The sequence below is a fragment of the Toxotes jaculatrix genome, chromosome 5 (assembly GCF_017976425.1).
Source record: "Toxotes jaculatrix isolate fToxJac2 chromosome 5, fToxJac2.pri, whole genome shotgun sequence".
NCBI lineage: Eukaryota > Metazoa > Chordata > Actinopteri > Toxotidae > Toxotes > Toxotes jaculatrix.
Genome location: NC_054398.1, coordinates 24300435 through 24324376, shown reverse-complemented (window position 1 = coordinate 24324376; position 23942 = coordinate 24300435). Strand labels below are relative to the sequence as shown.

The window sequence follows — 23942 nt, the reverse complement described above, 5'->3', positions numbered from 1 at the left end:
CAACAAAATAATTGGGAGCCGAAAGATTCAGCTCTTTTGTGAGCCGAGCCAAAAGAGTTGGTTCTCTAAAAAGAGACAGAATTCCCATCACTACTTCCGACCGCAATCCCTGTAAATCCATGTAAAATGTGCAAAAGATCCAGAGCGTGGCTTTTTGGCCGTGGCGTACTACTGTTTTTCCTGGACATCAAACATACTGCAAGTTTATTGGTTCACTGACACTGATGAGATTAACCTAGGTAAGTTTTTTCTACAATATAATAATAATAATAATAATAATAATAATAATAATAATAATAATAATGACACTGATAAGAACAGAGTATAGAAGGTGAGAATTTATTAAAAGAACATATGTACATGTTACAACAGGTTTTTTGTGTTAGATGTTAGAAAACAGAGATGAGGAATACTTTTCTAACTGAAGACGAGCCTCGTGGAAATGACAGCAGGAGGGAAAAAAAAAAGTTCCAGAACATGAGAATCCAAAGAACGGGACGATGATTGTTCTAATGCTACAGGCAGGGTTGGCAGCACCAATTGGCAGGGAAAATCAAAACATTATGGATCCATTCTAACCCCACAGATGATGACTTAGCTCTCTGGTTTTGGCCTCAAACAAGCTGGGTGATTTTTCTGAAATGGTGTGAACCACTCTCCATCCAGAGCAGAAAATAAGACATTTAATTGGGGGATGTGTGTGGATGGATGGACTCCTGCTACTTGAAAATAAGAGCCAATGACCTTTAGAATGATCCAACCTGAAACTGGCCAAACCCTGATACATACAAAACATCAATAGCAGCAGGTTTTATCTTTTTTTTTTCTTAAAAAAAAAAAATTAATAATAATGTGGCAAGTTCCACATGTTGCCTCCAAAGTGCTCCATTACAAACACAGAAATTGTCAGTTCTCAGACCCTCTGGGACCCAGCATTAGGCATTTGACAGGCAGTAAGGTGCACACGGCGACGGCAAGTACATTCACACTGAAGAGAGCTTCACTGCAACTTTGATCCGCTGCCAAGAGGCTTCGGCTTTGTCGAGGGAAGTGCAAGGACAGAGACGGAGAAAGAGCCTGACGTCTATACAAACTTAAGGAATGACAGAATGTAAAAGGTATCGCAACTACCTTTGAGCAATGAGGGTTTTTTTCCCCGAAAGTAAAGTCCATCGGCAAAAGGGCTGAACTATGTTGGCAATGAGAGTCTATCGAGATGAGTTCAAGTTTGGTGTGGCAACAGTCTACAGCTTCAACTGGGCCAAAGAGCCCCATAACTGACAGGATTCTCCTCGAAAAGAAAAACACACGACCGTTTCAACTGAACAGGTCTGAGTAAAGGTCCGTGAGCTAACTTCCTGTCAGGGTGCATTAAAGTCTCAGTAGATGGTGAGGCTGACCGACCGATTCATCTTCTTACCGATGAGTCTGGAGGTTCTCGAGCTGGACTGGACTGTGGAGCGTGTCTGGATCCTGTCGGTGGACAAAACTCTCTCCTCTGCTGCTGCCCTGGCCAGCTGCTCCTTCTTCAGCTCCCTTAGGAAGGCAAAAAAATACAGTCAAGTGTTAATGAGACCAGGAGGCTGGTTTATCACTTGGACTGTAAAAAGGAAAAAGAAAAATGTCCATCACAGGACATGATAATGCCTTAACAAGTCTTACGTCTGACAAAGAAAGACTTGAATATTCAATCGATTATCAAACAAGTTGCTGAATAAATTACTGTTGGAACAGCTGATAAAATCAGTTGATGCAGAGGAAATGGCTTAATCTTTTATTCTATTATCAAAACAGTTCTTTTGATCGACTGCTTGTCTCAGCTCTGCTTTAATTATTCACAAAGTGCAAGAACTTTCCCCAAATCTTTTTGACATTGCAACACAAAACCAGTTCCCAGTTTAACAATCGGTTCAATAATCAGGGAAATTTTTCTGTGCTGCTGTGTACTTACTTTTGTAGCTGGGCGTTCTTGGACTTCTCTGCGTCGAGTTCAACTCGGAGCTGATCTGCGCTCATTCTAGCAGCCGTGAGAAGCACCGGATGTTTGATGAGATCTGAAGTTGATGGCCGTGCAGTTGGGTCAGGGTGGATCATCAGCTGAAATACAAGGGGAAAAAATATAAGATTAAACCAGGAAAGGAAAAGCTGTTGAACAGGGATGTGATGTGTGACAAAATTAATAATCAATGAACAAAGAAGATAACCGGCAGAGTAATCAATAATGATAATATTCATCAGTTGCGGCACTAGAGAAAGATTAGTTATGGATTTCTCTACCAAAACAGATTTATTTGCCTCGGGATAACGAATTTAGAAAACAATTATGCACATGTAGACACCCTTTCTCTCACAAACTTAGTTATTCAAAACAAAACCAAAGACGGTGTTGACTGTTACCTTGAGGAGACTGAGGAACTCCGGAGAAAGCACTTGAGGGATGGCGGGAAGCTTTCCCTGTCGGATCTCGTGCCATTTGTCTCCATTTGTGGGAAGAGGCTCGGCCCCTGAGGCGCTGACCACAGTCAGAGCCAGAGCAAAGATGTCTGCCTTCATCAAGTTAGAGTAGTCCTAAAGAGAAAAAACAGAACAACCAGGGGAAGTTAAGGACCTCGTTTCCAGTTGTACTGCTTAAAAAGAGCAAGCAGATTTTGAGTAGGATTACAAACCTCTTGTAAAACTTCATTGGCCAGGTATCTGCTGTCACCCTCCTCCACTTGTGGATTGTTCACTCTTGTTACATGACCGAGATCACCTGAAGAGGGCGCAAATAAAGAATAAATCTTAGATGCAAGGATGAACGCCTACTCAAGACATCAGTAAAACAACATGGATAAATAATTAAAAAGTAAAACTTTCAAATCCAGAAAGTTGTCATGAAGGAACTGTGGAGGCAACTTACCGATTTTGTAGACAACGCTGGTGGTCAGACCGTCATCGTCATCACATTCATCACAGCTTGCGACGGATTTCCGTGAAATAAAGATGTTGCCTGGGAAAAAGACATTAAGGTTTCCATTAGTTTCTGACCAACTTAACTAACATTCATGTGACTCCTCCTCAGCAGTACATAATAATAATTCCTAATAAATATCATTAAGCGATCATTAAACACAACCTGGGCCTGGATAAGCAGCAGAAAATAGATGTTGGGATTAGTTCATTCTTAAAGTAGCTTCCTTTTTTATGCTTCCAATAGAACTTTACATAAATCACAAAAAATATTTTCATAGGTAATTTTAACTGCCTGCAGCATGCTGGGAAAAATACTTACCTTTGTAAATTAGTTTTAAGGCTTGAACTCATTGAAACTGAAAGCAATACTTTTTCAGACTTTTCAAGGCCTGGAAATACCCTGCTAATACATGTTGTATAAAAAATAAAAATTTAGATCTACTTTTCGAAGAATTATCATTTTTATTTCTTCTCTCAGTGGCAGTATCCAAAGCACAAGTTCTTAACATATATATCTTGTATTTTTTTTTTATGCATGGCATTACATCAGGGTGTCACTTCACAACACTTACACTGCCTACAGTTAGTATCATTCTACACTGTTAAGTACTCACTGGGCTTGATATCCATGTGCACCAGAGATGTAGAGTGAATGTACTTTAGTCCCCGTGTGACTTGCAGCAGCAGATCTTTCAGCTCCAGCTCCGACAGGTAGCTGAACCTTCTGTAGTTCTCTGTGATAACGTCGGACAGCGTGCCTCCGTTACAGTACTCGTTCTGGATGAGCATGTGGTCGTCCTCGGCCCAGGCTGAGTAGTAGCGTACCACGTGAGGATGCTGGCCCAGCACAGCATGGGCATACACCTCCCGTAAGGCGTTCTGTCTGTGGAGGAAGGGAACAGATCGTTCTAATTAAGACTTGTCTGAGGCAAGTTTTGAAGTTAAACTGAAAAAAAAAAGGTGCCTCAAGTCTTTCTGGTAAACAGCTTTTATTGACTTGTCTGTCCAATTATACAAAGGAGCGCATAGATGACTTTGGGCGCATTATGGGTGGGATAATACTGAGCTCTGGGAGGAAACATTTCATTAAAATCTGCATGTGAAAAATGTGTAGGCTTTATTGAGAGTTTTTCCGATTGTTATAAATTCAACTTACTCATCTACTGATCCTGCCAAAGGTTTCTTTGACCTCTTGATGGCGTAGATGCAGCCATCAAGTCTTTTCACACATTTGAACACAGCACCAAACTCCCCGCAACCAATCTTCTCCAGCTCAAGGAACTCTGAGGCGTACCGGGACATCATGTTGCTTTCCATCATGGTGATCCTCTGCAGGGAGAATAGGTGTTTTAAACAACCCATTTATAATAAACATTTACATTTTAAAATCTCTTTTTCCTAAGAGACCCCTGTAACATCATGAAACCTGTTTTCCAGTTGCTTCACAATGAACATTTTGCATAACCATTGAAACCAACTGGTTTCCTAAGTGAACTGGTTTTAGTCCATTTACACATGAAAGGTTTCAGAGAGGTGATTTTATCACTACATGTTATACCCGTATCTAATGAAGACAAATAAACCAACAATTTCCCTGACTGTAAATATGTGTATCACTGTAATTAATGCTGATCGCATAAACATAAATTACCTTGGATGGGGGGAGGATTTCCTCCTCTCCTTCACCGTCACTTGCCTCCATGTCTTCTCCACAAGAGCTGAAAGATCAAACACAATAGTGGGTGTTGGTTAGCATTCTGTACAGCAGGGGGCAGCACTGGGGCTTCACAAGCACATGGCAGAGTTCACCAGTAACCATGAGGTCTTGGACCCCAGCCAAACTCCTGGCCTTAGTTAACGGCTTTAACGTATCTGGTTATTACAACAATGGGTTTGATCTGTGTACAAGACAGCAGCTAAAGGTGTTCAACACTGCTCTTAATATGTGAGATTAACGGCTTTTTCATTACTGTAATGGTGAAGGTATAAAGTTATCACACACCAACTGGCCAGGAAGGGAAATATGCAATCAAAATAATGGCTGCAGCTTGTCTACTCCCACAGCCACTTCGGAAAAGTACTACAAGCTGCAAGTCTTTTCAGGTGCAACCACTGGACGCACAAGATTTCTCTAAAGACAAAGTTATTTCTAACAAAACAGTATCAGTGTGAGAAAACATCTGAGGAACATACTCATTCCAGTGCGCCCGCTTCCTGTTGTTTCTCTGCTGCGTGGCAGACTGGATGAGGAGGGAGTCGGGGGTGAATGGGTTAAAGTTGACCAGAGGGGTCTGCTGTCTCCTGCTGCTGTCTGTGATTGACTTTCTTGAAGGCTCCACATTCTTGAACAGGGCAACTCTCCTGCTGGAGGATCCCAGGCCGGAGCCCCTGGCTCTGGACAACAAACTCTGCAAATAGACAGATTTAGTGCCTTGTTAATTTGAGAGTAACAGCAGGGGACATACAGTCTTAACATTTTAAAAAGCGTGATTAGAAATAAACCTGGTTAACAAACACTATGTGGCAAAGCAGTTCTGAAATGGAAGATCTAGGTTTTAAAAATCAATGTTTAAAAGGCAATGCAGTGTAATGCAATAATCACTGATAAACACATGCCCAGACATAAAACTCAATCGTCTGGCTGGCTGACTACAGTGAGGGGATTATGCAATAAGTACAGTTGTACATTAAGTGGGTCAATGGGTCGTTAACTGACACAGCAAAAGTATCCCCTGGAATTCAAAAAAATGTTTGAATAAGCGTGGTGTTGCTTATTTTCGCTGTTTTTCTTTCCAAACCAACACCTTGACAAAATCCCCAGAGCAGCCAAATCAGTGTTTCAAGGGTGCAAACTTGTTGAGGTAACTTTTGAGCCGTTTGGAGAAGAAACTGAGCCAAAATGTTTTTTAACAAGGTACCATGAGCAGCTCTCCAAAGCCTGCTTGTGAGATCTGTGGCCCTTGCAAAAAATGTGTAAATTCAGCCAATGATCTCGAATAAATTGATTTTTCATTAACATGTAACAGCGATTTAGAATATTTTTAGACAAAAACTAACCTTTGGTGTGTGTGGTGTGTCAAAAAGCCGAAGTTTTCTGAACGTTTTGTGCGGAGGTGTGTCAGGGCAGTCGGGGATCGGGGAGCTGGATCCTTCCCCGTCGTCCTGGACGTAGGACCGCTCCGGTGACCCCCCGTGCAGCCGAGAGCTCTTCCTCGGCGACGGTGAGCAGTTGGCGAAGAGGACACTGCTCGGGGACCGCATGTGAGACGGTGAACCGAAGCCCTCCTCGTCCCACAGCTCCACGTCGTCGTCTCCGCCGGACTGGTTCAGGGGGCTGCTACTCCCGTCCAGCCGTTTGTCGGTGGTGTCCCGTCGCAGTGGCATCGGAGAGTCCATCTCCGTGAAGCCAGACTCTCCACCGGTGCTGTTGTTAACGTCCTCAATGAGGTCGTCTTCCCCGTCGCTGGATGCGAACTGTAATTTTTGACGAATCGGTCGAGTTTTCGGGGAGGCGGATCCGTGCCGATGGCGACTGTAGCTCGACATTTTCATTTAAACCCCGGCTTCGTCGAGAAGAGAAAATCACGCGGTTGGAGCCCACTACGGTTGCAGTGGCGTTTCTCGCAAAAAACACACAAGTCTAGCCAACTTCCAGCTACCTTAAAAGAAAGGTATGGATTCAAAAAAGTGCCCAAAAACTACAGGAACGCTTAAATCTCCGCTAACATCCTAAAAAAGTTAACGTGTTTGCTAACTCCTACACGCCCATCCAGCGCTGAGCAATGGCCCCGGAGTTAGCTCGTATTCACCGTAAAAACAACGTCTGAAATTGGCGTTAAACTAAAAACAAATACCGCAACTACCCGGTCCAGTTGAGTATCGGTATCCTTCACTACCTTCTTGATTACTCACCGACACAGAAACGCGTCTTTACGCAATAAAACCAAACCAGTGTTTACAAAAAAGTTTGAATGAGTCAAGAACTAGCCCCTTCCTATCACGCGCGTGGCGAAGGACTTCCCGCGACCGTTGGTCATGTGGTCTCGGGCAGCCAATCAGAGCGCCCTTCGAAATTTTGAAAGATGGGCGTTCCAGAGAGCGTTCGGGAGTCCTTACGTCATCGGTGCAGCAGCAACAATATGGCGCGAACACCGGGGTCAAACAATCACCTTCCAGACAATGCATCTATTATTTAGACGGTACGATCAAAGAAGCGGCGATACATAAAAAGGCCAAAGTCAAAAAACGAAGTTAAACCCCATTCCGTTCAGATTATACAAGACAAAGTTAATTTAAATCTATTTTATACAAAAAGAAAAACAAAAAAGTTTTTTTTTTCAGTAGTTAAAATGCGCAACCAACACCTCAAAATCATCACAACACCACATCAAGGACGGATTCCAAGCCAGGGGACTGCCCGAGGGGAGGCCCCCAAAACCCTACGTGCTCCACATAAGTTTTTGTTTTGTTTTGTTTTTTTAAATACATTTTCAATATGTAAGAACAATATGAGCTCTGGTGGGTCCTGCACTGTGTATTTTTAAAGGATGTAGTAAAAACAATAGAGAAATTATCACAGCAAATTACTATCAATTTCTATGGGTATGAATAAAAGTACAGTATTTGCCTGTGAAATACAATCATTTGAAGCACAATGAGAAACACTCAAGTTAAAGTGGCAAGTGCAACCAAATTGTACTTAAGTACAGTACAGTAGCTGAGTAAATGTATTTAGTTTCAACCACTGTGTAAGTCTATGGGAAGGCTTCAAAAAACATACACTTTTCAGTTCATAGTGGACTGAACTCATTACTCAGATCTGCACCTCTACTGTGTTAGTCATCTGCACCTAAAAGTTTAGACAAAGATAATGTTTTCACAATGCTCATTTACTGGAGTCTCTACATGTTTTGTTGATATTGTTGGTCATTTGTTGTTGTTTGTATGATTATTCTTTTTTGTGTAAACTACAACAAACTTTGCTCACATACTAGTAAGACTAGTATTTACTTGTTTTGTAATGTTATGTAACCTTTAACTGAATCTATAGAATATACTGTATATTTAACGCCTTTACAGTTGAGCAAAGGTAAAGGTGAACACAGTGTAATATAGGAATCAGGTGTTCAAAGTCAAGTATAGTCAATCACACAATCTTTTTTTTTTTTTATTAGAAATAGCATTAGCTGTACACTGCACTGTGCACTGTGCACCATTAGAAAGCATTTTTCCCTCCTCCAATCTTTTTGGATGAAGGACAAAATAGCATAGCGGAACTCCAGTTATCAAAATCCTATGTACACATAAAAGCTAAGTTCTTTTGTGGAAAAAAACCATGGAGGAAGACTTAATTTCTCTCGATATAGTCCAATTGAGATGGTTTTGATCCTAAATCATAGTCCATAATGAGTCCATCAATCATCCAGGCCAGGCGACTCTCCTTGTTGTATTCTTGAAGCTATTCGGATGGCTTCCTCCAGCGAAGGTTGATCACTGAGCTACAGAGAAAAAAGAAAACAATGTGCATAATACAAACATTGACTGACATACTGATAATCACTTTTGATCGATCAGAGCTACTGATTTAATCTATTTACTCTGACACTTCTTTGAAAGACAATCCTAACTCTGACTGTGACTGAGTGTGTTAAAGGCTGCTGAATTACACTGATGACTGTCACACGGTGGTAAAAGGTGGGAAAAGAGTGTTTGCTTTGTAATTAACATGACAGAAGGAGCAGAAGGGGGTAAATGAAAACAATGTTTTTCGGTATAAATAAAGGTCAGTCATCAGACCTGCAACCTTTGATGTGATTGTAGCCCCTCAGGGGTTTTAAGCTTAAATAGTTAATATAATGTGAACCTGAAATGTAACTTAATAGTATAATATGTAGTTAAATCAATGTTTGAATAGATAAAACATTATCTTTCATGTAGTGAATCTGTTTGACGAAAGGACAACCGGTGTTTGTCATTACATTATCACCTGGTCACTCCGCCAATGGAAAACAATGACTAACGTGGAAATTTCCAGTCATTTCCTTGTGCTTTTGCTGATAAGCTTTTGTGCTGATGTCAAAGCAAAATGAAATAAAACCACAACTATAAATTATTATTAAAACAGCACTTGCTTCCTTTTTTCAGAGAGTAGAATACACAGAAACTCACACATCCTGTGGTTTTTAAGTTTCAGTTTAGTTTGATCCCTAATCAAATTCACAGGCAAGGAGGCAGAGACACGCCTACACCCCCTGAGCTGAGCCCCACCTACTCATGAATTTTAGCTAAGCATTTAAGCAAATAGCAGCAGGGTGGGATCTGGGGAGTGATTATGTGGGGGGTACTAATTTAAGTGCCCTTTAGTCCTGACTGAAACTCCCATCAGTATCACATAAAACTCCTGTCAGTATCATATAAACAACAGAACACTGAGTGCAGTTTCCAGCTAAAACTAAAGGCACAGAAATGATGCAGATTCTGTAGGAACAATATTCCTCTGTTGCTACACTTGCATTTCCCCAGTGTTGAAACTTACACATTTAACATTTTCTGCATTGAAACAAGATGGAACAGAAAATGTACCCAGTCGTCTTCGTCATTAATTGAACTAAACAAATTCACAGATCAGAACTCACCCCACCAGTCTATTCACTCCTATGGTGACGTTCTACCAACCTGCACAGCAATGTGAGTGCCGTTGGAGGTGGCCAGTAACGTGACAGGATGAATGTCATCCTGTTCTTGGCTGTAACCTGCCTCCTCCACAGTTTGGAACGAGGCCATGTCGGGTGTCATGATGGCCACCTGAGGGAGACAGAGACATTGCACTCAAATCAATCAACTGCGTTGGTGTTGGGTCACAAATCAGTTAGTGGCCACATTTGATGCCACAGTGCAGATCCAACAGAAACTGGTTGTGCACCATACAATTAACCTAGAAATGGACAGATACCTGAAAAAGACTGACATAGTGTGGGTTTTTAGTCATGTTGGTAATATTTATAATAGTATAAGTAAAAGTGGTTGGTCTTATGAAGTAAGTTTGTTCCTAAATTTAAATTTCTGTTTAAATTTAAATTTTCTGTAACAGTACACCTTTTTGTCCCAAGTTTCAGTCTTTTTTTCCTGAACAGTCAGATGTCATGTGATGTGTTAATGAATATATGTAACATAAGTTAAGCATTAACATGTCATAGGACATCACATGAAAACCCTCTAAACTGACGTTATTCTCACATTTTGTGCAGTCTGCAAAGAATTCAGGCAGTTCTGTACCTGTTCGTCTGAGCCGTCTGTTGTTACCATGGTAACTGAGTGAGCACCTTGTGTTGCCAGTTCGTGGGCTGGGATGGTTATGGTTGTGCCTTCTTGGGTTACCATGGTGATGGTGCCACCCATAGCTTGTAGGTCTGCTTCAGAGATACTGACCTGGGGTCAGACACAATACAAAACTTATTTAAGAACATTCAGTTTCACAGTAGATCACTCAGGCATGTTGTTGCAGAACAACATAGTCACATTTTTGTTTGGAAATTTTCTCTTTAGTTCTCTTAAGTATTAGTTTCCTAATTCTGCTGCCTTATTCCTTTTTTGTTTTAACACCAAAATACATCACCATCATCTTCACTGTTACAAGGCACAAGGAACCACTGTGTGGAAACATGGGACTAATTGCAGATGGGTTGTGCTGGTGTGCTGGTGGGGCTTGTGAGGAAACGTCACTTCAGGGCTGAGTGATTCAGGTGAGTCACCTGATGTACATTTCAGATATGCTGGACAACTTTCTCAGCAGCTAGCAACCGGGCTCCCGAGATGACTGGCCAGTAAACAACAAACCGTTGTCATCCTGGGAAGAACAGTATTATATCAACCAGCCTTTTGGCAATTTACTGCTGACTCTGGTGTCTGCAGCATTTTGATATATGAGGTAATTCCATTTGGAAGATAAAATCTGGTCTCAGAGTTGAACTATAATATTTATTACTGAAGGTAAAGTTATTTTGTCACAGCACAGTAAGGTATAGTTGTGTTGAAGTGTAATCACCAGTGTCAGCCTAAACTGGTGGTGTCACCAAGAATTTTGCTGTTCCAATTGCAAATGCACCTCCCATCCTCAGGAGTTTTGACTCCTGAGTTGAAATTGTCAGCTTTGAGCTCTAAAGTACAGGAGTCTGAACTCGAACTTGGGACACTGTACTTAGAGAGGATTTAAATTCTTGGGAGTGTATGGAATGTATTTAACTAATTGTTTTGTCACTACATTCCATTACCTGCTGTTGTGTTCCATCCTCCTGCGTTACCAAGGCAACGTGCTGCTGACCAACCATGTCTGAGCTCTCCACTGGAACCTGTTCCGAGCCAGAGTCATCTGCCTCTACCACCGCTGTTGTGTAGCTCACATTAGGGTCATCAATGGCATCTGAATTAAGAAAGATTTTGTCAGTATTTAAAAAAAAATGCTATTCTATATTATTCATATGTAATTACATATATTTACAGTCTGTGTATGTTTCCTGTACATTTTCACACTGTACATATTTCTTAGATTAGTTTCATATTTTCCATTCATGTACAAACATTTCTACTGAATATGTTCTATAATTGTTGCTGTTGGCACATTTTACACTCTCTCATCTTCACAAGGCTTATTAATATCCTAGTGCTTCTCTTGTGGTATCCCACTTCTTGTGAACATCACCCACACTGCCCAAGGGTATCATTCAAGTACAACTGCAACTACTGATTATCTTTATTTTTCAAATTCTGTTACACATTCACTTTATTATCATGACAAACATGAGTATCAAGCTGTCATATTTGAAAAGCTGAAACCAGTGAATTTTTGTGATTTATCAATTAGTTACTGATTAGTTTTCTGTTGATTACAACACTATTAACAATCTTTATAAAATAATGTGTGTTAAGAAATTTCTCTATATCATTATCTTTACACTGACCTGTTGGTGGTTCATAATACGCCTCCTGCTCCTCCTCAATGGGTTCTGTGTCATTGTGGGCTGTTCGTTTGTGCATGGCGAGCGTGGAGATCTGTTTGTAGGTTTTCCCACAATGGTTGCAGTTGTAAGGTTTGCAGGGTGTATGAACAACATGGTGTTTGTAAAGGCTGGAGTATTCTGTGAAGCGCTTTTCACATCCAGGCACTGTGCACACATATGGTTTCTCTCCTGGAGAAGCAGGAAAGTAGTCAGACAACGAGTTTTGTTTGATTATTGTTGTAGAAGCTGTGTAAACTTTTTTTATGCAGTGCTGTACAGCAACTTACGTCACTCACTTAAGGCTGGCGTACTAAACCATTGCTTGCGGAGTCATTTTGAGTTACATGGAACAGACATAAATAATAGACTCAGGTGTATAAGGACTCACCAGTGTGAATCCTCATATGGTTCTTGTAGTTGGTGGCACTAGCGAAGGACCGCCCACAGGTTGGCTCAGAGCAGTAGTATGGCCGCTCTCCGGTGTGTGTGCGGATGTGAACTTTACGGATATTGGAGGTGGTAAACGACCTGCCGCAACCTTCGACCGGGCATTTAAAAGGCTTCTCTCCTGCATGACAAGAAATGGGTTTACAAGGTTATCATTACAGTTTTGAATCTCCATAATTTTCCAAAACTTGATAAATTCTCAGTTCAACAATGATGTGTCCAGCTTCACGTGTAAAAAAAACAAACAATGGAAATAAATTAATTTGGACTTGACTGTGAGGTGATTTTAAAATAGTGTTTGACATTACACACGCTGGTGTATTCTATGACACTGTACTTCTTTCTATTAGGCCATTTCACTCCATAAATCACAAAACTGCTATAATCGTGTATTTCAAAAGTAAACAGCAACATCTCGGCATTATGCTTCTCATGACGACCATGTGCCTGAAAACTCCTCCAGCACTTTGGTCGCTCTCAAGAAGAATTCAGCTCCCTGCATCCTTTGCACTTTGTTCAGCCAATCCTGGCACTGCACCATAATCTGTGTGGTTTCAAAAATAAGCTGGTGTGTGACTCTGGCCTGTTAGATTTGACTAAAATAACAGAATTTCACGACATTTTGACTGATCAGCGAGTTCTGGGTATGGTCGAGTACCTGTGTGAGTCCTTGTGTGCTTCTGAAGGTCTCCGGATGTTTTGAAGGACTTGCAGCAGTTCAGCTCCTGACATCTATATGGCTTTTCCCCCGTGTGTGTGCGTGAGTGACTCTTCAGTCCATACCCTTAAACAGCCATAAAAAACAGAAAATGAGTCACTGACATTCAGTTAAGCCCTTATTACTCATTAACACACGTTTATATCTGTTCAGTAATTTGTTGTAGCTCAATAACAGCACACAGTACTTCACTTTGATTTCAAAGTATTATGTTGACAAAAATGTCTTTATACAATAGTAATATTGGCATTACTGCAAACAGCTGCAAGTGTACCATTAAGGCTGAGTCCTTATCCCATACTGTCCATAACTACCTGTTGCAAACTTCTTTCCACAACCAGGATATTCGCAGATGTATGGTTTGTCTCCGGTGTGGGAGCGCTCGTGTACCTGTGAGAAGCACAAACAAAACGTTTTGAGGCTGAAAAACAAACAAACAAGTAGCTCACAACATCATAGGAATAAGCTATGTGGGAAATACTGTCTTTTAAACAGTCACATACTTGAGTAGGCACAAGCAAAGCACACACAACATTTATGTACACACACAACGACAACACCCACACTTACCTTGAGATGGTGGGCAGTGGTGTAGAGCTTTCCACAGCCCTCGTATTCACAGCGGAAAGACTTCTCTCCTACATTTGAGACCCTTCCTGGTCTGTTGTCTTGACCCTGTAACACAATCTGAAAGAGGAATGAATCAGATTTCAATGTTAAACTTGAACAAAAAAAATTAATGAAAATTCATTAAAAAAAAAAAAAAACCTCTACCCGCATGTGGACGCCATTATCTGCTTCCACTCTGCTGAAAGACCCCAAGGGGTTTTCTATATTCTCCACCTGATGGGGAGGAGAAAAAAAGAAAAGACACTTCGCATTACAACATATACTGCCGGAGTTATGAACATTTTATAACCAAGGGAAATGTAAGGACTAAGACAAACACAGGTGTGTTATCTAGATATGCAAAAATGTTGTACAAGATAAACCATGAGGAGCACGTAAACATTTAAAACAGGTAAATATCAACAGTTTGCATTATCAAATGCTACACAACATATCTAGACAGATACAGAACATCAAATACAGTATTTAACATCACTAACATAGTGAAATGTTAGACATTAAAAGCAAAGTATTGAAGCAAAACTTTGAAGTTACAATTTTAAGTTTTTGATTTTATATTATTTGGCAAATTAGCCAAAATGGTGTCACACCAGTACAATGATAACTGATTTTACCTTGGTGGTGTACTGCTCCAGCACGCTGATGGTCTCAGGGTCGATGGCGGTGGCCTCAGCCTGCAGGTCTGCGATGGTGCCATCAGCCTGGATGGCCAGGATGGTGTTGGACTGGGGCATGTGCACCGTGTGCTGGATGTAGGCTGTGCTGCCGTCCTCCAGCTGCACCTCCTGCAGGCCGCTCTGGTCATATGCATCTGCACAGAAACAAGGAGAGAAGAAATCAAATGGCCTCAGGTCTAGTGAATGGTTTCATACTGAACATGTCTGTAGACAAAGTAACAGCTTCTTTGTACAAAGTCACTCAGCTGAAACGCATGACTCGTGAGTTATCACTGTTAAAAGGTATTGTGAATGGACTGTACATTTCCAAATCACTTCTTATGTTAGAGCATTTTTATTATACCTATGAATAAAACATAGACAATAAAAGCCAAACACAAAGAATATTTCAAAAATGTTTCACTGATCTAAAACACAGCAGTTAACAATGTGTTTTCAAGCCACTTCCTCAGAGTACACTACTTCTCTCAAGCTTGTAAAGGGGCATTAAGGAAAACAAATAGCAGAGGAACACTGATTCAAAGTAGGTACACCAACACATTAAACTACCCTCCTGCATTTTTCCTTTACTTCAGTTCTAGTCTTTGCAGCACAAATAACTTGCAGAATGCAATACATATAACAAACTAATTTAGATTACTGACAAAGAAACACAGACACAGACATTTTATACCATCCATAAGAAGAAGAAGAAGAGAAAAGGAACTTTTTCATTTTTTACCTTTGGGTGTGTGAATGTAGGCTGTTGTTCCATCTTCAAGCTGAACTGCCTGCCCATCTTCAAGCTGTAAACTGTCCCCTCCTATGACAGAAAAAAAGTAAATTAGGCACTACCACCTTGCAAACAGTAACTGGTTAATCTCTACTCTAGTTCAATTTCTGGACATGTCTATTTACACTTGTAGTAAATAGAAATAAATTATTGTTTCCAATCAAGCCACAGACTCTTGCAAAGGGAGGAGGTGGTATGTCAGCACACCGTAAAGTACAACGAGAACATTCTCTCTGTCTGGGGATACTGCAGAGATTTGTGTTACCTGCTTTAGGCATCGACACATGCTGAACGTAGGCAGCAGAGCCGTCCTCCAGCTGGATCACCTGGCCATCCATGATCTGTCCATCTGAGAAAGAAGCTTTGGAGTCATGTTGGATGTATGCAGTGGATCCATCCGCAAGAGTAACAGCCTGCAGGCTCACTGTGTCCATGCTCTCCATCTGATCACCATCTGGGAAATTATTTGACAATAACAATACTTTAACTGCTGGTTTAAGAAGAAAGAAAGTCATGCATCATGAAAGATCATTGTGTAATGGCATGGTATTTTATAAAGGGACAAGAGAAGATAAAGTCCTGATCCTGGTAAATCCAACTTTCTCTGGATGGAGAACACACTCATTGTTTGGACTTTTTAAATTTGACAACAAATGGAGTGACATGTCTGGATGAATTTTTACATTGTGGGAGCTCACCTGCCACTGTCACGGCCTCAGTCAGACAGAGAGTGACCGGCTGCCCGTCTGCATCATGAAACTCTGCCATTCCCTGCGAGTCCCGGTTTATCTGGGCCAAGAGCATGCTTTAGCTGCTGGAGTGACACATGCAGGAGACACATTTGAAACTTACACTGGTGTCCACATGCCAGTAAACACGCACAGAAACAAACTGGCATGACTGACTGAGGACAGAGATACTGTGCAAAATGTAAGAGCTAATGATCCACTGATAATAATAACACCCATAAGTAATTTATCATAGAAAAGGGCTCAAGAATAAGCTGTGGGTCCTTATTAACCCTGTATATGTAGACTTTTTGCACGTCATTGTACTTTACTCCTAAATGTGTCTCACGTTTTCTGGGCTATAAATCCATAAACCTACAGGACGAAACAGAAAAATGAAAAACCTGTGTTTACACACACACACACACACACACACACACACACACACACACACACACACACACGTGTGTATAACAAACAAGTAAGTGAATAAGCACAAAACTGAAGTACGGAAAATCTAAAAACTATATTTACACACAGGTACTTGCTTCAAGTCAGACCCTCAAGTTCAGGTATTAAAACATAACCAATCCAGCCCTCATGATGTCTGTAACTGTGCTTTCATAGTACATATTCCCAAAAACATTTTCAATTAAATTACACATGTAGGTCTAGTAAACTAGAGTTTTGAAGCTCTGGGGAAGTTACCAGTTGTGGATCAGCCTTATTTACATATTGACAGCTAATTTATCTGCTTTAATTACTGGTGTAAATGACCAGCATTTGAGGGGGTTTTCAGGTTTTAAGCTACATTTTACTTGCTTTTATCTGACTGGGCTCAAATGTCAGTGTCTACTGTCGCCGTTGTACTGTCTTTTGGCGCTTGTTGATTTGAATATAGCATCTGGGGCTAGCTAGCTAGCTAGGATATAGCACAACTATGACTTGCCACATTTGTCACTGTCAAATTAAACATTATATAACAAGTGTGGCGGGCCAGTTGTGCTGTAAGGCTGATGCTAGCCGGTAACAGAACTGACACCGTATGTGAATGCTCAGATACGGTTATAACACTCTGTCATAACGGAGCTAGCAGGTTAGCCACTAACATGCTAACAGTGGTGCTATCTACGCCAACCAACGTTGTCACGACTTTTTAGTGGCTATCATCAAACTATTTCTCAGAGATTGTAAGATTCACAAGCGTACGGCTGTCTGCAGTTGGTATATGAGGTCTGTGCTGGTAGTGTGTGGCAGCTGGAGGGCTAGCTAGCTGCCTACACAAAGCTACAAGCCGTGAAACTAGCGACGCAGTTCGGAAACAAGACCGGGGAACCGCTGAGCTAAGTAATGATAACATAAGCATTTTGATCTACTGGATGTCACTTTATTTTTACTAAAACGGTATTTTCCATGCGTCTTTCAAATCCTTGCCGCAGCCTTACGCCCCCGCCCTTCGCAGAGATGGCTGTGGGAATAATGCACACTGGGTAAAAACCAATTTATAAACTAACCTCCGAAAAATTTCCAACAATTCCTCCTGTTCGACCACCATGCACCAGTGCAGGAAACGCTCCGCGATGCCCGCACACCGGGAACATGTACCCCTGTACAATCCTCCGTCCTGTGGGCCCCGCCTACCCACCCACCAGACGCTGTGATTAGCTAGGGACTCGCAAATCCATTTCCTATTGGTCAATTGACATGTCGGTCATTCACGAGTCAAAGCTTGAGTTGCTGTTATTCATCTCCCCGGGCCCCTGCCAGACGCCATTCCGCGTCGGTTTTCGTATTGTCTCAGGCTTTGGACTGAAAACGCGAAGTGTCCTCGTAGAAAATAAATATTTAAACTTCATCATTAGGCAACAGCTGACCAACACTGTGCATTCCGAGCCGCTGTATGCCGCATGATGTGGTCAGGTTTGACTTTTCTGCGACGTAAACAGCGACGTGTGGGGACGTTTTTCGGCCTCCATGTTGAAAACAAGGTGATGTGGGAAAAACAGAGGGAATGTGGGCAATGAAGTGAAATGTCCGGCTGACAACTGTCTGACAGTGACACAAAACATCACATCTGGGATATCTAGTAGCAATAACAACATACACACGTCTATCTATCTATCTATCTATCTATCTATCTATCTAGATATATATGACAGATATGGGGGCATTTTCTGATTTGCATTTCAAATAAAACATACAGTCTTATCTTCAACATCTTCAGTCAAACTTTTAATGACGCTACCTATAAGTCTCACAAACTAAACAGGATGAACATTTGTACATAATCAATAAACAAGAAAACACAAATGGGGATACAATTTATTAGATTTTGCTTACTGTGATGAAGTAATGTTCACACATGCTGACTTTTCTCATTAGAATACAGATGTTAATTTTTTTTCTTTATTGTTTCTCATTTTGTTCACCTGATATGTGTTCGGCATATGTCAAATTCTCAGAAACGAAAGAATGTTGTTCCCAAATAAAACTAATTATATTCCTAATTAACCTTTGACTTATTTCACACTGTTTGTTCTGCCTTATTTTTATTAATTTTTGTAGCATATCAAATTTAAAAGCAAGAAGCTCTTCCTTTGATTTAATTTAATTTTTTCACGTCTGTTTCAGTGTTTTCAGGTAGGTTGAGGCTGCATAAAGCGAAACCAAACTCACACAGAAAGAGACAGGATGATATCAGAAGCTCTCATCAAAGTAAAAGCTTTCATTCAATACCTCAAGAAGTGTATTACAACACTATAACAAGTTCCTGTGGTCCCCGACTAAAACCACAGGCAAGACAGGATTCAGTTTTTGTGTATTATAGGTTTTGAACAGTTACAGCGTCCTGTACTAATTTAAAGGCAACCTCACAACCTTTTCATTCAGTTTGGCATTCTCATAAGGTTATTTATTAACATTTAATCATTATTGTTCTGCAGTATGTAGAGTTTTGATTCTTTTCTGTTTTTTTCTTGTTAATGTAGTTTCTCATTTGTTCCTTTATTTCCCACCCTGTTAAACAGTTTTAAATTGAATTTTAAAGCTGTACATCTTCTGTACAAATTAAACTTGTTTTAAAATAAGCTCTGTAGACCTTTGAACTCACTGCGTCGTTGTACAGAAGAACAATGTCAGATCATTCTGATGAGTTTTTGAGCTGGAGTTTTATTTTGAAATTTAACCAGAAGTCTTACTGGTTACCTATCTGACTTGACCACCTGCGTGGTACACTCAAGGATGGGGGTGTCTCCCCTTCTACACTGGACTTAACACATCATCGGGGGATTCCTCATTGGCCTCCGGTGAATCCTGACAGGTTGAGAGAAGGATTAACACACACCGCATCGGTTTGACTCAGATACCCGCCGTCATGCTCACAGGGATGCGGGCGGAGAACCGGGACGACTCGGGGGTCCTGGATGCTGCGACTCTGAGGCAGCAGAGGAGGCTGAAGCAGGCGATCCAGTTCCTCCATAAAGACTCGGCTGATCTGCTGCCTCTGGATGGACTGAAGAAGCTCGGGACATCTAAACAAGGGGTGAGCCTCCCATGAAAGGCCTTTTATTATAAAGTGTCATAGTTACACATTTTTTTTAAACCTTAACCACATTAACCACAGCAGGCTATAAACTCTAGCATATGAGGAGCCACTGTCTTTCTTAATTTACTATGAGCTCATATTTGATTGAGTTTCTGATTTTTGTTTTGTTGGTGATTTATGCTCATTTTACATATACATTTTACAAATATTTAATTATATATATTATTGTTCATTACGAATATATTTTATTTTTATTGTAGCAGCCACACCATATTCTGCAGAAGCGCCTGCTGGAGGCCAAGCTGTCCCGGGGAAGGATGAACATGTGTGGAGTAACTCCAAACAACGGAGGCATCCTTCTGAGATGCAGTCAGTTAAATTTACATGACGATGAGGAAGAAGAGGAGAAAGATTTCATTTATGTGCCCGGCAAGGTGAGTGGGAGTGGGCTAGCTGGTGAAAGTACTTACAAATATGGAGATTACTTTTAAAATGTATTCCATTACAGCACCTTCATCAAAATCATCTGTCCGAGTATCTTCAGTCCGAATACAGTGGTTTTGTTTTGGTAAAACAACAACTATTTCCATTTTCTGTATTCAAATCATGTTCTTTAATGATGTTTTTCCTTTCTGTTGCTGCAGTGTCTTTATTTGTCTGAAATCTTGTTGTGTTTTTCATACATTCATTTCCACCTTCTCCCTCTCTCTCTCTCTCTCTCTCTCTCTCTCTCTCTCTCTCTCTCTCTCTCTCTCTTTCTGCATTTACAGTGTTTAGGACAGGAAGTGAGTGTGCTGATTGACACAGGCTGCAAACTGAACCTGATGTCCTCGCTGACTGTGGAGAGATTAGGGTGAGATGATTCAGAGCACACATGCTCATTATGTGTCCATTTGACTGACATGAGGTCCCTTTCTGCATCCAGTGAGTAATATTTTCTGTTTCTCTGAAAGTTTGAAGGAACTAGTCGAGGAAAACAAAACGGAGACGGATGGTTTTCCATTTCAGCGTAAGTTCTGTGTCGACGGTCTCATCAAGGAGCTCAGTCTGTCCATGGGACAGCTCAGGATAATGTGCTCATTTGCCATATTGGGTAAGGAAGAGGGATAAGACATATCCAAGAGTAAAAAAAATCACACCTTCAGACAGTCGCCGGTGATTTTAAAACACTTTTAACATTAATTTTATTGTCCACCAAATACATTTATTTGCAGAAAGTAACAGGCCACTGATGTCACTGGGAAACAAGACACTAAGGTCACTCAAGGTAATTCATTTACTTCCCCTTCACTATTGTTAACTCAAATTCAATAAATCATCCCATACCCACAGGAACATTTAAAAATCATTGGATGTAAATCATGAAGATGCAGTAATAATTAATAGACTTTGCTCAGCTTAGATTCTCACAACCAATGAAGCAAAATGAGAACAATTTTGACTTGTGGATGCTTCCTGAGAAAAAGCTGTATTGTTACTTACATGCAAAAATTTGTTGATGCGTTGTCTTTTTTACAGTGTGTAATTGACACTGAAAAGCAGATGTTGGTGTTTGGGAAAACGGTGAGGGAGCAAGTTCAGTTTGCTAAAAAGCCGTTCAGCGAAAGGTAAGATGGCAGTTTTATTACCTTTAATAAAGCGTTTGAGGAGAGTTCATGTCTTCATTTATTGTAGGTATATCCTGAATTATATTTCATACACAGAGTGTCACTTCCACACTGACACACTTTATTTATATTGGTTATAATCAAAATAAAGTAGTGTTAGCACATTTCAGGCTGTTGCAAAATGCAGGTAATGAACATTGTTCAACCACAAAACACTGCACACCAGCACAAATTACACCAAATGCATCCTAGTTACTTGTGGGTTGTTGAAAGGTATTCTGGGAAATGTAGGAAATCACAAGTTGGAGCAGCTTTAGAATTTACAAAGCATCACAAACACTGTTTGTCTTAAAACCAGTAAAAGCATGTGTAACATTTATGGACACTGAGATTGTTTTTGGTGGACAATGCACGATGTTCAAGGTAATTTCTGCTTCTTCAACAGCTCCTCTGACTTCAGAGACCTTGGATACTGATCTCCCAACCACCAACACGCACAGTGACCAAAAGCAATAGAAATACTCCTCACTCGTACAACTAGATGCCTCATTGGGGAACGTCTGATTTCTCACCTCATATATTCTCACTTTCTCTTTGCCTGTTTCTTTGCTGCGTTCATGTGTCAGATAAGCTACACTGATATCACTTATTTTAACATCACGGCAGCCGTCAACACACCAGGTTCCTCATGTAGAACTGGCAGTGAATAGGAAACAGTATTAAGTGTTGTAGAGCTGTAGACTTAAAGATTCTGATAGAATTGTGATTTAAAGCTCTTGTAATCCTACAAATTACTCTTGTATCGTACACAATACATACACTTTATATCTGAAATCAGACTTCAGAACAAAAGTTGGTGGTTGTTGCTGTTAAGCTTAGTAAAGTCTACTGCAAGCAGACCAGCTGTGTATCTAGTGTATTTTATAATGTTGTAAATGTATTTTCTAGTCTGAGACATGTATTTGCATTGAGGTCACTGCCTTTTAATGTTTTCAAAATGATAGTTATTCTTGTGATATGTTTTATCATGTGACTGTAGCAAAGTGCAGCACTGAAAATCAAAATAAATCCCAAATGATGTGATGTGAAAGTTCTTCTGTGTTTTTGCCACAAAGGAAATTTAGCGCTTTGGAAAATCTTACATAACTCGTCCCTGTGCTACTTTATCTGAGAGCCATTTATAAAACTGGGCCAGCTAAAGGTAGTCTGACACAATTAAGGCTGTTAATAAGAGGTAAAAAACAGAAGCGGGTTAGCAATACATCAGCAGGGATCAGCGTCATCTCTCACTGTCGCCTGTTGAATAAGGGACCTGAAGCAGCTTTAATGGCCCAGCTGACCTATGACTGTAACATAGCAACTGTAGCGTGACAGTAGTGTTTGGTAACGCACCCTGGTCAGCTGATTGGCAGGTGAACAGCCCCTCCAGTGGCCGTGAAGTGCACTGACTCAGTGCTGAACATTTCACCATGGAAACCAACCTCAACAGTGAGGTGAAGTTGTCGTCTGCAGCTGACTGTGGATAACACACAAAAAAAAATGTAGGTAATGTCCTGAGTCTTTGCTGCTTATCCTTAACTTAACATTAACTTTAAATTCAGGGCAAATAACAAGAAAAGAGTCATGTATTTAGCTGCTTCCTTTACTGTTTGTGGTTTTCTCAGTGGCAGGACATACAATAACTGTTTCCTGTTTTTGTCACAGGTGGAGAAGTTGTAAATTTCTGTGAATGTTTCTGGTTAAACATTTGATATCAAACTGTTTTCGGCCCGTGAGGTTCAGTTTCAGTGGTGGAATATGACTAACTGCACTTACTCAAGTCTTCAGTACAGTTTTGAGCCAAATGTATCTCACTTGAGTATTTCCATTTATGTTCCACCACAATTCAGAAGCAAATATTTTAATTGTTTTTACCCTGATACCTTGAGTTACTTTTTAGACTCAGATTGATAACAGAAAACAAAATGAACAAATAAATTATGATGTTATTAGTGTTTACCATCCACCTTTACCAGTTGTAAAATTAAAATGATGTACACATGCATGCATCAATCATTATAATCCAATTGTCTACATTATTCTGCATAATGAGCACGTTTGCTTTGGGTACTTTAAGTGTATTTTGATGTAGAATATTTAAGTACAATTTTAATGTTTTATGTGGGACTTTTTCTTGTAAGCAAGTATTTCTACACTGTAGTATCGCTACATTTATTTCAGTAAAAGGTCAAAGTACTTCTCCCACCTCCACTCAATTTGCAAAAGAGTTTTAAAAAATTACATTAATATACCTAAACATAACTTTTAATATGGCCACAGTAAGACAAATAGTAATTTAAAAGCAAAAGAAAGCAATTTAACTTCAATAAATCATTAAATTACAATAAAAAAACAATGAAATGAAAACCAACAAAAACATTATTTTCTTAAAAATAGAATGTGTAACATATTTCTCATGCATAAGTTTTATAACTTAGAAAATAAATCTAGTTGTGTTACTTTCACTGTATTAATTTCACAGTTTTTGTTGAAGGAAGTTGACATATTTTAAACAAAATAGATTAAATATTTCTGTAAAATTCTAGCTAACGCTAAAATTGTATGTCCAAGATGTTACATTCAAGTCAAAGTGTGAGTAAATTAGGTTTTATTGCTACTGACACAAGACAAGAATCAGTTTTCAGTATTACTGTGTTTTGTATTTGCAGCATAAAGTTAAATTTAGTAAAGGTCTGCATATGACCCCAAACATTTCCAAGTCGTCTTGATTTCTTTTGCATTTTTCTTGTTAATGCCAAATATCAAGTTATGTAAAAACCACTGGAAATCAAAGTAAATTGTGTCATTCCTCCTCGTTATTGCAGTTTTAGG

The 23942-nt window shown here is 40.2% G+C and overlaps 3 protein-coding genes across 6 annotated transcripts; 1 reads left to right on the top strand and 2 right to left on the bottom strand.

Annotated features, from left to right (window-relative positions):
- Positions 1 to 329: 329 nt before the first annotated feature.
- Positions 330 to 6943, bottom strand: wee1 (WEE1 G2 checkpoint kinase). Its single transcript, XM_041038380.1, has 10 exons — positions 6010 to 6943; positions 5146 to 5360; positions 4604 to 4670; positions 4109 to 4281; positions 3567 to 3835; positions 2900 to 2989; positions 2667 to 2752; positions 2398 to 2568; positions 1952 to 2097; positions 330 to 1536 (listed from the first exon to the last, which is right to left on the bottom strand). The coding sequence occupies exons 1-10, from the start codon at positions 6502 to 6504 to the stop codon at positions 1380 to 1382; spliced, it is 1869 nt and encodes a 622-aa protein (XP_040894314.1). The 5' UTR covers positions 6505 to 6943; the 3' UTR covers positions 330 to 1379.
- A 1160-nt stretch (positions 6944 to 8103) lies between these two features.
- znf143b (zinc finger protein 143b) lies at positions 8104 to 17606 on the bottom strand. Of its 4 annotated transcripts, none has more exons than XM_041038379.1 (15): positions 17435 to 17606; positions 15891 to 16006; positions 15458 to 15646; positions 15142 to 15222; positions 14358 to 14554; positions 13888 to 13956; positions 13684 to 13800; positions 13428 to 13503; positions 13054 to 13179; positions 12337 to 12516; positions 11910 to 12137; positions 11223 to 11371; positions 10228 to 10380; positions 9588 to 9756; positions 8104 to 8450 (listed from the first exon to the last, which is right to left on the bottom strand). In XM_041038379.1, exons 2-14 carry the CDS (start codon positions 15994 to 15996, stop codon positions 9607 to 9609), a joined length of 1821 nt encoding a protein of 606 aa, XP_040894313.1. In that variant the 5' UTR covers positions 15997 to 16006; positions 17435 to 17606; the 3' UTR covers positions 8104 to 8450; positions 9588 to 9606. The 4 variants fall into 4 exon arrangements, with proteins under 4 accessions (XP_040894313.1, XP_040894311.1, XP_040894309.1 ...); XM_041038377.1 differs by lacking the exon at positions 17435 to 17606 and adding an exon at positions 17130 to 17365 and having other exon boundaries at positions 8105 to 8450; positions 9628 to 9756; XM_041038375.1 differs by having other exon boundaries at positions 8106 to 8450; positions 9628 to 9756; positions 17435 to 17604.
- A 1687-nt stretch (positions 17607 to 19293) lies between these two features.
- Positions 19294 to 21590, top strand: LOC121182453 (nuclear receptor-interacting protein 3-like). The gene is made up of 7 exons (XM_041038955.1): positions 19294 to 19461; positions 19725 to 19898; positions 20235 to 20317; positions 20418 to 20557; positions 20679 to 20731; positions 20983 to 21071; positions 21517 to 21590. The coding sequence occupies exons 1-7, from the start codon at positions 19294 to 19296 to the stop codon at positions 21545 to 21547; spliced, it is 738 nt and encodes a 245-aa protein (XP_040894889.1). The 3' UTR covers positions 21548 to 21590.
- The last annotated feature ends 2352 nt before the right edge of the window (positions 21591 to 23942 follow it).